Source organism: Phacochoerus africanus, chromosome 9, assembly GCF_016906955.1.
Source record: "Phacochoerus africanus isolate WHEZ1 chromosome 9, ROS_Pafr_v1, whole genome shotgun sequence".
Taxonomy (NCBI): domain Eukaryota; kingdom Metazoa; phylum Chordata; class Mammalia; order Artiodactyla; family Suidae; genus Phacochoerus; species Phacochoerus africanus.
In genome coordinates, this window is record NC_062552.1 from 70,992,064 (window position 1) to 71,007,121 (window position 15,058).

Sequence of the window (15,058 nt, forward strand, 5' to 3'; positions counted from 1 at the left end):
TTTTCAAAGAACCAGCTTTCATTTCATTGATCTTTTCTATGGTTTTCTTTGTTTCTATTTCATTGATTTCTGCTCTGATCTTTATGATTTCTTTCCTTCTACTAACTTTAGGTCTTGTCTGTTCTTCTCTCTCGAGCTGCTTTAGATGTAAAGTTAGCTTGTTTATTTGGGCTTTTTCTTGTTTCCTGAGGTGGGCTTGTATTGCTATAAACTTTCCTCTTAGAATGGCTTTTGCTGCATCCCATAGGTTTTGGAGTGTCGTATCTTCGTTGTCATTTGCTGCTAGGTATTTTTTAATTTCCTCTTTGATTTCTTCAGTGATCCATTGGTTGTTTAGTAGCATGTTGTTGAGTCTCCATGTGTTTGTGTTTTTTGCAGTTTTCTTTCTTGTTGTTGATTTCCAGTCGTATAGCATTGTGGTCAGAAAAGATGCTGGATATAATTTCAATTTTCTTAAAGTTACTGAGGTTGGATTTGTAGCCCAGGATGTGATCAATCTTCAAGAATGTTCTGTGTGCACTTGAGAAGATTGTGAATTCTGTTGCTTTTGGATGGAATGTTCTATAAATATCTATTAAGTCCATCTGTTTTAATGTGTCTTTCAGGGCCTGTGTTTCCTTATTGATTTTCTATCTGGTTGATCTGTCCATTGCTGTAAGTGGGGTGTTAAAGTCCTCCACTATGATTGTGTTATTGTCGATTTCTCCTTTTAAGTTTGTTAGCAGTTGCCTTATATATTGTGGTGAACCTGTGTTGGGTGCATAGATATTTAAAATTGTTGGAGTTCCCGTCGTGGCGCAGTGGTTAACGAATCTGACTAGGAACCATGAGGTTGCGGGTTCGGTCCCTGCCCTTGCTCAGTGGGTTAACGATCCGGTGTTGCCATGAGCTGTGGTGTAGGTTGCAGACGCGGCTCAGATCCCACGTTGCTGTGGCTCTGGCGTAGGCCGGTGGCTACAGCTCCGATTGGACCCCTAGCCTGGGAACCTCCATGTGCTGCAGGAGCGGCCCAAGAAATAGCAAAAAGACCCAAAATAAATAAATAAATAAATAAATAAATAAATAAATAAAATTGTTATAACATCTTCTTGGATTGATCCTTTGATCATTATGTAATGTCCTTCTTTGTCCCTGAAAATATTCTTCATTTTAAAGTCTATTTTGTCTGGTATGAGTATTGCTACTCCAGCTTTCTTTTGATTCCCGTTTGCATGAAATATTTTCTCCCATCCTCTCACTTTCAATTTTTATGTGTCCCTAGAAGTGAAGTGGGTCTCTTGAAGACAGCATATATATGGGTCTTGTTTTTGTATCCTTTCAGCCAGTCTGTGTCTTTTGGTTGTGGCATTCAGTCCATTAACACTTAAGCTAATTATTGATATGTATGTTCTTATTGCCATTTTATTAATTACTTTGGATTTGTTTTTGCTGCTCTTTTTCCTTTCTTTCTTCTCTTGTTCTTTTCTGCCATAGAAGTTCCTTTAGTATTTGTTGTAAGGTTGGTTTAGTGTTGCTGAATTCTCTCAGCTTTTGCTTATCTGAGAAGGTTTTGATTTCTCCTTCAAATCTGAATGAGAGCCTTGCTGGGTAGAGTAATCTTGGTTGGAGGTTTTTTCCTTTCATCACGTTGAGTATATCATGCCACTCCCTTCTGGCCTGCAGAGTTTCTGTTGAAAAATCTGCCGATAGCCTTATCGGGCTTCCCTTGTATGTTATTTGTTTCTTTTCCCTAGCTGCTTTCAAGATTTTCTCTTTGTCTTTAATTTTGGTCAGTTTTATTAGTATGTGTCTCGGGGTGTTCCTCCTTGGGTTTATTTTGTATGGTACTCGTTGTGCTTCCTGGATTTGAGTGAGTGATTCCTTCCCCATGTTTATGTATTTTTAAGTTGACAGCTAGAACTATTTTGTCAGAAGTTTAAAGTTTTATAATGTTGTCCTGTACTAAAAATATTGATATTTGAAAAGAAAGCTGTCACTCATTTAAATATAGTACTAAATATAATTTGATATTTACATATCAAAAATGATTGTTTGCCATTTTAAAAATACATAATTTGGACTTCCCATTGTGGCTTATCAGTAAAAAACCCAACTAGTATCCATGAAGACTCAGGTTCAATCCCTGGCCTCACTCAGTGGGTTAAGGATCAGACATTACTGTGAGCAGCTGTATAGGTCGCTAGCTGCAGCTCTGATTTGAACCCTAGCCTGGGAACTTCCACATGCCACAGGTGCAGCCCTGAAAAAAAGACAAAAAAAAAAACCAAACAGAGTCTTCTTTAGCAATAGTATATTTTACAATATTCCTTGTTTTCCTTGAATGATTACAGTTTTTCTTCAGAATTATACTCCAATGTCATGTATTTTTATACTTAAAAGTCTTTTTTTGATCCCCCCTTCATAATTATTTATGATGAAAATAAGTATGTATTTTTAAAGTTCTTGATTATAATGCTTTATATGTTTAAAGCATTCTCCTGCACTGTTATCATTATAATTATTACTAGTAAAACCTTTATCCAACAAGATAAATATTCTGTAAAATTTGATCTATGCTTGCTAAACATAAAAAATAAAATGTTACTAAAATGAATTATTTAATGAGATTGATTTTTTAAATTTTGGTTCACAAATTGGTAGGTGATTATTACTTATTGTTTGAATTAAACAGAATTCAGCAGCCATTTTATTCCTTTTTTTAAAATGTAAGAGCTAAGTTGTAAGCCTCCACAAAACAAAACAAAAAAATCACAGTGATATATCTTCAGAAATTCATCCTCTCTTTTTTATTTTTTTGTTTTTTGTTTTTTGTCTTTTTGCCATTTCTTGGGCCGCTCCCACGGCATATGAAGGTTCCCAGGCTAGGGGTCCAATTGGAGCTGTAGCTGCCAGCCTACACCAGAGCCACAACAACGTGGGATCCAAGCCGTGTCTACAGCCTACACCACAGCTCAAGGCAACGCCACCGAGCAAGGCCAGAGACCGAACCCGAAACCTCATGCTTCCTAGTCGGATTCGTTAACCACTGCGCCACAACAGGAACGCCTATCCTCTCTTTTTTAATTCTCTCTCTGTTAATAAATCTATTAAATGCCAGTCTAATTTTGGTGGAAGCATAAATTAGAAACTGAGTTGCAAAATAATTTATTTCAATGTCCTTAGGGTCATTAATTTATACCAACACAATATTTCAAATTTTCCCTTTATTTTTCTCTCAGAAGATTTTCCTCCCTATGGCAGAGTATTCTAGTAATACTTGGAATGTGTGAGAAGGATAGTTTCCTTTTGGAAAGTAGAAGGATAAGTATTTTTGAAAGGCAGATTGGGGATGGAGAAGTTGAAGACTTTGGGATTTTCTCAGAAAATCTGTACTAGAAGAATATTTATGGATTGTTATGATTCATTCATTCATTCAAAGTATAAATATTAAATACCATGTTCCAGACAGTAGGGATACAAATGCAAACAAAACAGGTTTTCTTAGAACTATCCCTCGGTCATGTATCTCTTTAAAATCTTTGGGTTCCCCAAGAGTATGCCTACTGTAGCTTAGAGGCTGCTATGGTGAGACATCGCATGCTTAGGCAAGATAAGAAATGACTTTCCTGTGAGTTCCCAGAGAACCCTAAGTATTGTGCCAAGTCAGTTGGATTTTACTGTGCTTGGATGATTGTGAATTATTAAAATATTTTGAAAAGTAAATTGTTATTATCAGTTCGGTAATGGGGGATATATAGAGAATATAGTTTAAAGGCAAGAAAACTTTGTTAGAGGCTCTTTTTAGCTAGCAGTGACAAACTGCCTCCGTTTCTCTTTCTTTCTTTCTACAACGTCATCTAGGCTTCAGCCTTCACATTTCCCTTGCTGCTAGTCCCTTGCTGCTAGACAAGTAAATTCATGCGTTGGTTACTGTGGGAGGTGGTATTCCTGACAACTGGGGCATCCCCTTCCTCCCTTTTCCATGGTTCATCCTCAAGACCATGACGAGATAAGTTTTTAATAGGTTTCCATCCAGTCCCTCCCTAGCTTAATAGGGCTATTTTTTTTTTTTTCTTATTTTGTTAAAGCTATCTACTTTTTCTGGCTTTTAACACTGGACCATATCTCTTCTGTTCAGCTGGATCTTCACGTCTCTTCAAGTCTTAATCTCTGGCCATTGCTCAGCTTTTAAATCCAAGCTTGGACTCCCATCTTGGTCTACTTGGCTTATCCATGTGTGATTGGTCTTCAAAATCCCCTCTGACTGTCGTGTTACCTTCCATATCTCCTGTTTATTGTTGGTTTCTAGTCTTGTATAAAAGTAGTGCTTTCATATTTACCGAGTACTTCTTCTGTAATAATTAGGTTATACGCAACTTGAAGGTCTCAGCAATGCCTTGATTTTTTCAACTTTCACAACCTAGGACAGTAATGAAGACATTACAGGCAACTGATTAACATTTGAAAAAATTGTCTTAAGTCATATCCTCTATTTCCTTAAATTCTTTCTCAGGGTCTTTGCTATAATACCTTTGGTATAAGGAAATAATTAAATTTTAGGCTCTAATGAGAAAACTATGATATTTTATGAGGACAAAGAATTTGGAGAGTGGCTGTTCATTGTTCCAGTTGTTATTGCTGTCTGGAAAGCTTAGCCCTGAGGGAAAAACTTGGGCATTAGATGAGAAAGAAACCAGAGGACCTGTCAGAGTGATACATTTAAAGGCTATGGAACCTCAAGATCAGGAGAGAATTTGGTAACACAAAACAATACCGTGGTGGTACATGAGCTTAAAAAAAGAATAAGCTGGAGGGGAGAAGTTTTGCCAGTCAGAAAGGTGAGGAATCTGTATTGTCAAAGTGTACATCCTAACAGGTAGAGGACACTGGTGAGAAGAGTGACAACAGGCAACATTCAGAAAGATGGTGAGGGGGTGGTTAATACTCCTCCTCCTCTGCATTGAGTCTTTTCTCCTTTTATAAGGAAAGGTGAGGACTTGTTTTGTTTATCATGTGTGTGCACAACCCTGGAAGCTAAAGCTAGATTAAAGCATTTCCAGAAGTGTTTAAAGTACAGAATGACTGAGAGGGCTGTGGATAGATTTATGGATAGATGTCAATACAGAAGTTATATACATCAGGCCTCAGTTGACTTTTTTTCTTCTATGCAAATATTGAACCGGCCCCTTAAATTCCATCCCCCTGACCTCCCCCAGGCTAGTGTTACTTAATAGAATGCAGAGACTCACAGCTAATTTGAGGTGAAAAAAATGTAATGATAAATTAGCATTACAAGATACCCACCTGAAAGTTGACTCCCTTTCTTGCTATCTAGACACAGTGTATGTATTGTCATTAGCAGCTAATGGAGCTGCTTCAGCTCGTTATTTCTTCCACAAAATTTTCAACTAATTTAAACCAGGGTCAATTTGTGTTAATTAGTGCCACAGAAAAAGGTAACATTACACAGTCAATTCTTACCAGGAATGAGCTGATCATTTCTGGAGTTCCCAGAGTCTAGTAGGTTAAATTTGATTGTGGCCCCATTAATCCAAATGTCAGCCAGCGATACTTATTCATAGGAGCATGAGTTGTTATGTCTGATCTTGTTAAAATAATATTGTGTGCATTTATTCTTCCACCAGTATATGTTAGTTTTATGTGGTTCTAGGGTAATATCAATATGCATTTCTAAAATTTTACAGGTGAAATTTTCTCCCAAAAATGCTACCTCCTAAAAGCATGAACCTATTTAAATTGTAAGCTATTTGCCAACTGAACATGGTAGAGGCACACATTCATACAGAACAACCTGGTGATTCTCATTCTCATGTTAGGTCAGACTCTCACGTGGTGTAACACAGTTCCCCCGCCTGTTGACCTCAGAGTGGAAGCACCTCTGCCATCATTGAAGCTGAAAAACCCTGCAAGGGGGAAGGTGTAGGAGGACAGATTAAAAGGTGCAGGGTAGCAGTTCATACCTAGTTTGATGTAGCCACCTTTAGGTGAAAGACAAAAGGAAATTTTCTTTCCTGCCACATACTTTCTTTTTTTTTTTTTGTCTTTTTGTCTTTTTGCCTTTACTAGGGCTGCACCCACAGCATATGGAGGTTCCCAGGCTAGGGGTCCAATCAGAGCTGTAGCCACTGGCCTACCCCAGAGCCACAACAACACGGGATCTGAGCCACATCTGCGACCTACACCACAGCTCATGGCAACGCCAGATCCTTAACCCACTGAGCAAGGCCAGGGATTGATCCTGCAACCTCATGGTTCCTAGTCGGATTCGTTAACCACTGAGCCACAACGGGAACTCTTCTGCCACTTACTTTCAGTTTTCACTTATCAAACTAAAAAGGGAATTTAGGAGAGAGAGCTGAGCTTACCATATCAATTTGGGTATTATCTTTCACAAATCTTTTCATAATCATCCACTCTCTGCTGACTTCTTAGCATCCATCAGAGTATTACCCACCATGTCCCTCTCATAAGGCGTTAGGTGATTGTGGTTTCTACAACTACTAAATGAAGCATGTTGTAAGAGACTGTGATTAGAAAATGCAGAAGATTGTGTGTTCTCTGCATCCAGAATTGAGAATCAGCAAAGCCATTGCCACAGTGCTGTGCCTCGGGGAAAGGCCCCTTACATCCCCACCTACAGCACTGTGCACGCCCTGCCCTGGAGTGTCCTTTTGTCTCCTCTGCAAGCTCGTTAGAATTTAGATCCTGGATTCTTCACCTTTAACTTCCTTTGTGTCTCAGTATGACCTAAATCACTTTGTCATTTGATAGAAAAGTAATCAGAAGCTCTCATATTAAGGCTGAATCCTCCTAAATAACCTGTTGAAAAGATACATTGATTCTAATTTTCTTCTTTCCTACCTCTTATGTGCTTGACTATAATAATCCCAAAGGTAGATGGGGAACACATGACAACGTTAATTTATCACAGCTAGGTATATGGAATGAATTCTTGACTCCAGATTTGCGATAAAGCAACACTGCTAGAATTAAAGATTATAAGTACAAATAAAATATTACTTAATACAAATCCAAAAATATAAAGTAGAATGTACACTTAAACTAAAAATTTTAATTAAATATTTTTTATAAAATATCTTTTGCTTTTAGTGACTAGTTTCCATTAATTACATAGTTCTCTAGGCAGTTTGAGTCAGGAAGATTTTTGTCTTGCTCTCCAAATGGCATTTCCTCCCAGACTTCAAAACAACATATATTCACTCCACGGATGTGTCATCAATCTGTAACGTGCGAATGGACAATATTCTTTCCTATACTTGACCAAATGTTTCATTTCCTGAAAATCAGATTACTTAAATGCAACACACAGATGGCCAGAAAGTCCTGTAGTAGCTAACTCTGCCATGAAATTTATTATCTGAATTCCTGAGGTAGGCCTGAGAAGTTGGCAAAAATTCTCTCTAAACAGTACTATGCCATAGTTGATGTTGTAGTCACCAAACCATTTTTAAATTAACTCAGTTACTTTAGACTTTAGAAGGAAAATGTTGAAAAGCAGAAAATTAAAATTGTGAACAATTCACATCAACTACTTTGGTTAAAGCTTATCTTAGAGTTGACCTTAAGATATTAAAAAGAATATGAATTATAGGTGACAGACAATAGTAGCTTTAATTTTTTTCTCCCCGGTCTTCAAATATTATCTTCTCAGGAGTTCCCATTGTGGCTCAGTGGGTTAAGAACCCAACATATTATGTGAGGATGTGGGTTCCATACCCGGCCTATCTCCGTGAATTAAAGATCCAGTGTTGCCCCAAGCTGTGGTATAGGTCACAGGTGCCGCTCCAACTTGACCCCTAGCCCCAGGAACTTCCATATGCTGCATGTGTTGCCCTAAAGAGAAAAAAAAAAAAAATTATCTTCTCTAGGCTGTGTAAGTACTTCTCATCAGTATAGTATAGAGAATTTGGATAATGAAGGCATGATTCTTCATATTCTGTTTTCTTTTGTTACTGTCAAATGTAAAAACAAGTTTGGTCATTTGGTTCAATGCAAAAAAAAAATACGGCTCTTGAGTAAGCATCTTTGATGGCCTTGTCTCAACTATACATAACAAACTAAAAAAATCAACTTATTGTATATTACCTATACAGGAGAAATAAGTTATTTTCCTATTGAAAAGATTTTTCAGCTACCATTCAGTGTATTCTTTTTTAAATTTTTTTATTATAGTGGATTTACAACTCAGTGTATTCTTTAGCAAAACCATAAACTATAAAGGTTTTGGTAAAAGAGCAAGGGTCCAGTGCAATGAATGTGTAAGTTTAAACTTTTTAGACATACTTGTTTACCAATTGTGTTTAATGACCTTTAGTTCAGTGAATTCATTGAATATACTTTTTAAAGAAAAAAATGTACCTAACTGTATTCAAAGTCCTTTATAGGAAAACAGCAAAATTTTCCCTCATCCTTTTCATAAAGATGCTATTAGAGGACGTTCATACAGGCCTTCAGAGTTTACAGTGAACATGGTACAAAATCATTGACAGTAAACAATCTCATTAACTCAGTCCATACGTGTTAGCCTAAAACATTCTGGGAATCCACCAATTAAATAAGCACATATTAAAGTCCGACCTTCTGTATAGGGGTACCTCAAGTCACATTGTAGAATGGTGAAAATGAAAAAGGAATATATCAAGTGAAGGACTTCAGTACCCTAAGAGTTCACATGCTTAGAAGAATACAAGTAGAGGCCCATGAACGTTGACACTGCATACATGATTTGGATAATTTAGATGGGAGAACTTCCTGGTCATCTTCTGATTCCCTCTTCTCCCCTATCCTTCATACTATAAGACAAGGGCAGTAGGAGCGGCAGGCTGAGCCACTCCAGCACCACTTTTGTCCTCCTATGCCCTCCTTGGGCCCTGGGGGTCTCTCTCCCTTAACATACACTCCAAGCTTTCTTTGTCTACACACAGAGGCCTGCTTACTTTTGCTGCCTACTTCTGTTGGTCTGCTTTTTTCCTGTCCATTGTTCCTACTCCCCACCCAGACAAGGCCTTAGCCAGTTATGGAAGCCAAATTCCCCAGTATACTGTTAGGTGCTTAAAATTGGAATCAATAGAAAAAAGAAATCTGTTAAAGAAGATACTCAGAAGAGGAAGGTATATTTATCACATCTCATAGTGGACTTGCCCAGGAGCATCATAACTCAGGCAGGATTTTGATGTCATCCTTTAAGCTTCTGCTCTGATCGTTGATTTAAAAGAGCACAGCTGAGATGCCTGTGATCTGTCCACTTGGTGCAGCTCCTCTTTCAGGGAAGGGGATATAAGGAAAAGGAAATGAGGCAACCTGGACACAGGTTGAGGTATGAAGGGAGCTATCACTGGTCTCCCAGACTGCGTGTCAAACAGATATGTGGACTCATGTATTAGAGTCTCCCACCTAAGGGATCTGGCACTCCCACAGTGGTTGAACCCAACCAAGTATCTGGCCTTATTTGTAGGCAGTCAGGACAAAGAATGTAAGACTAGTGACAGCATGAGTTTAGTTAATCCACCTTGCTGTACATGCTTCAGCTCTGACCAGAGGAGGCTAACTTGGGAGGTTTGGTCTTCCTGAAGTAGCCAAATATGCCAGATTAACAGTTTGACAGTTTCAAGAACAATGACTCCATCCTTCTTTGAGAGGTGAAAGGCCCTTGGGTAGACACGTATGCATCTCTCAGACCACATTCAGAAACTTGCTGTTGGAGTTCCCGTCGTGGCGCAGTGGTTAACGAATCCGACTAGGAACCATGAGGTTGCGGATTCGGTCCCTGACCTTTCTCAGTGGGTTAACGATCCGGCATTGCCGTGAGCTGTGGTGTGGGTCACAGATGCGGCTCGGATCTGATGTTGCTGTGGCTCTGGCATAGGCCGGTGGCGACAGCTCCGATTGGACCCCTAGCCTGGGAACCTCCATATGCCGCGGGAGCGGCCCAAGAAATAGCAAGAAGACAAAAAAAAAAAAAAGAAAAAGAAACTTGCTGTTGCATGAACACATTATGCTGCATGATTGGGCGCCAAGGCTTCAGAATCAAAAAGACCCAGTAGATGTCTGGGGCGGAGATCAAAATTGCCAGATTGGTGGAAGGACACCCTGAGAGACAGGTCTTCACTGTGGGAGCTACTGCCAGCCATAGCTCTGTATGGAGTTGATGCCAGGCTCTCAAGAACCCACAAGTAGCACAGAGGACGTGACAGTGCACATTCACTCCCAGCCCCCACCTCTACTACTCGCCACCCAACATCTGTGAGGTCCGAGCAGTTGGCCATTTCACATCTCCAATAATTTGTGAAAATTTCATGTTTTGAATAATTTTATTACTCATTGAGTTTTTTTTCCCCCTAAAGTAAAGGATTTAATTTCTTCTCTCTGTTCAGCTGTTAGTACATTTAAGTTAGTCTCTGTTTTTTATTCTGGTAGTTTTTATTCATGATGATATTTTCCCTTTTTTTCATTGACGTATAAGTGGGATATATAATAGTTCTTTTAATGTTAGGATTTCTTGTTGTCATATGCAGGAAAAAAATGATAAAGATCAAATGATCAAAGGTTTTTGTTGATGACCCCAGACCAACATTCAGACTTAAGCATCATTACAAGGGCCCGTCTAATGTAAAGAGTTATTTTACTTGACATGTGTGACAATTAACATGTCAAGCCAAATGCAGCCTATCATTATCCGCTATTACGTTATTGTGGAAATATTTATTGAGTGCTGAGAATCATCCACATAGCATGGTGTCCTGAACAAAACAGAGGCTCAATTTTGTTGTTGTTGTTGTTGTTTTCATGGAGATCTTTATGTGAAAGCTTCCGTAGCAAACTACAGTAGCCTCCAATAGCAGAGCAATTTGAAAAGGTTTTGACTAATGTGCTTTATCAGTGCAGTCAGAAACATTACATGCGCTTATTTCATTTTGCCTACATTAAATTTCTACCAAGTGTATAGAGATGGCTTAGTATGCTTGTTTAGGACAGTATGCTTAATATTTGAGATGATCCTAAGAAATTACAGATTTCTCAATATGGTATTCTAATTAAAACCTAATTAGCAATTCACTGTGCTGGAACTTGGATTTTTAGCATAGAGAAGATAATTTCACTATGCCCAGAAAGTAAAGATGTATTTCTTGGAGACATTAGAATTTCAAAAATATAAGGCAGCACATGTGGAATTTAGAAGTGTTAAAAATCTTAAGTGTGGGTTTCTCCGGAGCTTTAAACTGGAACAGTTTTGTATAATCAGCGAGCTTGCCAAACAGTATCAAAAAACTCATTTTCTTCAAGTGCTTTATTTATCTTTAATAGAACCTTCATCACCCTGGTGTTGTAAATTTGGAGTGTATGTTTGAGACTCCTGAAAGAGTGTTTGTTGTTATGGAAAAACTCCATGGAGACATGCTGGAGATGATCTTGTCAAGTGAAAAGGGCAGGTTGCCAGAGCACATAACGAAGTTTTTAATTACTCAGGTAAGAAATCAATTAGAGTCAGAAAAAAAGGTAATATTTAATATCAAATGTTATCACTATTTAAGTAGAGCTTTCTAGCCTTGTTGTTTAGTCCCTACCTCCAAAAAGTGTCAGTGGCTTATTATATTATCTTATATTAGAGATGTATCCAGAGTCCAGGACACATGCGAAATGAGTCATGTATGTGCATGCCCACATATTATAATTACTCATGAAATTTTAAAATGCATATGACTGAGTCCTGACTCTTTGAAAATATTCAAGAATGTGTATTCTTGTTCGCTCTCATTGAATTCTTTTATCTATACTTGTTTTGGTAGCTATATGGATACCATAATATGATGCTGTTTCCATGGAAGTTTCCTTTGAAACCCACTATGTTAATCTAGCTCATTTCAGGAAGCATAAAGAAGCATACCTGTTCATTTTGAGTTTTCTCTTGGCCCTCTAAATTTATGTCCTAGTATAAAATATTTTGAACTGAACTTCCAGACTTAAAATTACCTTTGATGATTTCCTCCTTTATAGATACTTGTGGCTTTGCGTCATCTTCACTTTAAAAATATTGTGCACTGTGACCTCAAACCAGAAAACGTGTTGCTAGCATCAGCTGACCCTTTCCCTCAGGCAAGTATAAAAGCCCCTCTCAGCAGAAAAACAGCTGACAGCATCACTGGCTCACCTGCATCTTTCTGTCATCTTTTCTCCTCAAAACTTTGATTTGTCTCAAGTTTCACCTGTTCGTTTTCTTTCTTATGTTTACCTTCTTATATTTCCGGGACTGCAGCTTTGTTGATCTGGCCCACAGTTCAACCTGCCTTAATAATGAACACTGAGCCTTCTCATCCTGCTCCTGCTTCTGTTGCATGGGCATCCTGGAGAACTGGCAGCTCTAGGTCAATGCTGAAGCCCTGGCCTGAGAGGGAAACAATTAAGAGTCCCAGGAATGCCACCAGCTCTTCAATGTCAGGCACAATATTACAGTTCAGGGTTGTTCTCAGGGACAAGGACAAAAGTTTCTTCTTTTCCTCAACTCAGAGGAGGCAGAACAATTGGGACTCTCCCCAGGAGCTCTCATATCTGAAGTGACCTGAACAAGGTGGCCTTGCCTCCCTGGTACCCTCAGATCCTGGCTAGGTGTCGGTGCAGAGCCCACTTTGAGGATTGTTGTGGCTGACATGATGTGTCCTTGTGCTTATCCTTCAGCCTGTATTTATAATAAGCCCTTGAGTTAAATCCATCCCTTCCCTGATTTGCATGATGTTTTCCTGCCTTGTTGAGCAATGTTACCCGCTTTTGAGTATACATATTCTCACATCCATGTCTTCATTTTAGGGAAGAAGAAGGGAGAATGTTTAGATGATATATTTATGAATGAAAACATACTTTTGAGGCAGTGAATAAACTATTATTTTCAAGTACATAAAATGAAGAATAGCTATTACGTCTACCATGAGAAATCCATAAATACATGTGAAACATTATAGTTATAGTTGTTTTTTGGTAGACGTGGACTAAGACACACATAAACACACAATCCGTGACCTTACCCTATCTGCACACTGTTTTTATCAACAGGTGAAACTTTGTGACTTTGGTTTTGCCCGGATCATTGGAGAGAAGTCATTCCGGAGGTCAGTGGTGGGTACCCCCGCTTACCTGGCTCCCGAAGTCCTAAGGAACAAGGGCTATAATCGTTCTCTAGACATGTGGTCTGTTGGGGTCATCGTCTATGTAAGCCTAAGTGGCACATTTCCATTTAATGAGGATGAGGACATCCACGACCAAATCCAGAATGCGGCTTTCATGTATCCACCGAATCCCTGGAAGGAAATCTCTCACGAAGGTAATACCTCCTGTTCAGAAATGATAGTGGCCTAATCCTTAAGTGTGACAGTTATATTACAAATTTAGTTATGCATTTTTAAATTGATAAATGCTCACTGCAAAGTTCCCACTGGATTTGGGTCACAAACTGATTGAGATGTGTTGAATAGAGGAAATAGAGACAAAAAAAATCTTCTGATGAAAGGTATAGATATATAAAATAGAGAAATTGAGAAATATACATAAAGAGGTAAGTGAAATAAAGAGAAACTGTTAATATTTGCTATATTTCCTTAAACATATAACTATTTATACATGGAAGTAATGGTAAATAATACACGATCTTTACTAAGAGTAATCTTTTACTTACTGTATGCTTGGATATTGATATTTTAATTATCATATTATATATATATTAGCATTCCAAATTCTTTGTATACTGATTTCCTTTATGTGACATTAGAGCATGTTTAGTATTTTATTTAGCCATTTCCCTGCTATTATGTTTTTAGGTTGTTTCTATTTGTTCAATGTTAGATAACCTTTATGTATAAGTTCTTATATGTATCTCTGATTATTCTTTTAGGATAAATTACGTTGGCAGTATTGCATTAAAATTAAATTCTTCTTCTTTTTTTTGGCTTTCTAGGGCCGCACTCATGGCACATGGAGGTTCCCAGAGTAGGGGTCGAATTGGATCTGTTGCTGTCAGCCACAGCCACAGCAACGCCAGATCCGAGCTGCGTTTGCAACCTACACCACAGATCATGGCAACACCGGATCCTTAACCCACTGAGCAAGGCCAGGGATTGAACCTGCAACCTCATGGTTCCTAGTCAGATTCTTTTCTTCTGCGCCAAGACGGGAACTCCCATTAAATTCTTCTTAATAATTATTCCCTTCTTAAAGGAAAAGCAATAGTTTTAAAAGAAACAGTGGGGCAGCCAGGACAAATAAAATGGCTTACTCCATGCTTCAGAAAGGAGTTCTTCATGAACATGTGGACTTTAATACTCCTTAAGATAGGTTTTACTATTATACATGTATTTCAAATGAGAGCACTAAGTCCATGGAAGTGAAGCATCCACCAGAATCTCAGAGCTGGCAAGTGGCAGAGCCAGAATTTATACCAGACAGGCTGAGCATACATTCTTTAACCACTAGCCCTGCTTTCTTTTTTAGTTTTCAGGCAACATCTAGTTCTAAGTTTGTTGAGGCTTTTCACCACTTAAAAAGGAGAATATGTTCATAGATAAACATCTCTCTGATACCTATTATTGCATGTGGTGGTGTAGAACTTAGAAACGAGCATGTATAAACTGCTGGGATAATTAGTTCTTAGACTGCTGTTCATGTTAAATGGAAAGAGCCATCAGTTTTCAGGGGCTTTGAGTTACTATGAGCAACAACCTTTAACATCATCTAATTAGTTGTAATTCATGCTAGGTGGATAGTTCATAAGGGAATCTGTGACTTTCAAAAGAGCTACCATGTAGCCAAAGGACTGATGAAATATTTAGAATAATTCACCAAAGGCACAAAAGGGAAGGGTAATTCCTTTTCTCATCTGGGAGGCAGAAAAGAGAATTATCAAGTAACTTTGTCCCTAAACTTGTCAGGGAACATTGCCTTCAAATTCATTTAACCATTATGCTTGATACTTTCAATTCAGAAATCCAGTAAAATAACTTGATGTTGCTACCACAGGTGCCAACCTGAAATATCTCTAAAGCCAGTCAGATAT

The 15,058-nt window shown here is 38.3% G+C and overlaps 1 protein-coding gene across 1 annotated transcript in view; it reads left to right on the forward strand.

The window, feature by feature from the left end:
* PRKD1 (protein kinase D1) overlaps positions 1–15,058 on the forward strand; it is a 326,828-nt gene that overhangs the window by 289,750 nt on the left and 22,020 nt on the right. The window contains 3 exon segments of the mRNA XM_047794955.1: positions 11,326–11,487; positions 12,016–12,114; positions 13,066–13,333. Coding sequence (XP_047650911.1) covers positions 11,326–11,487; positions 12,016–12,114; positions 13,066–13,333 — 529 coding nt within the window.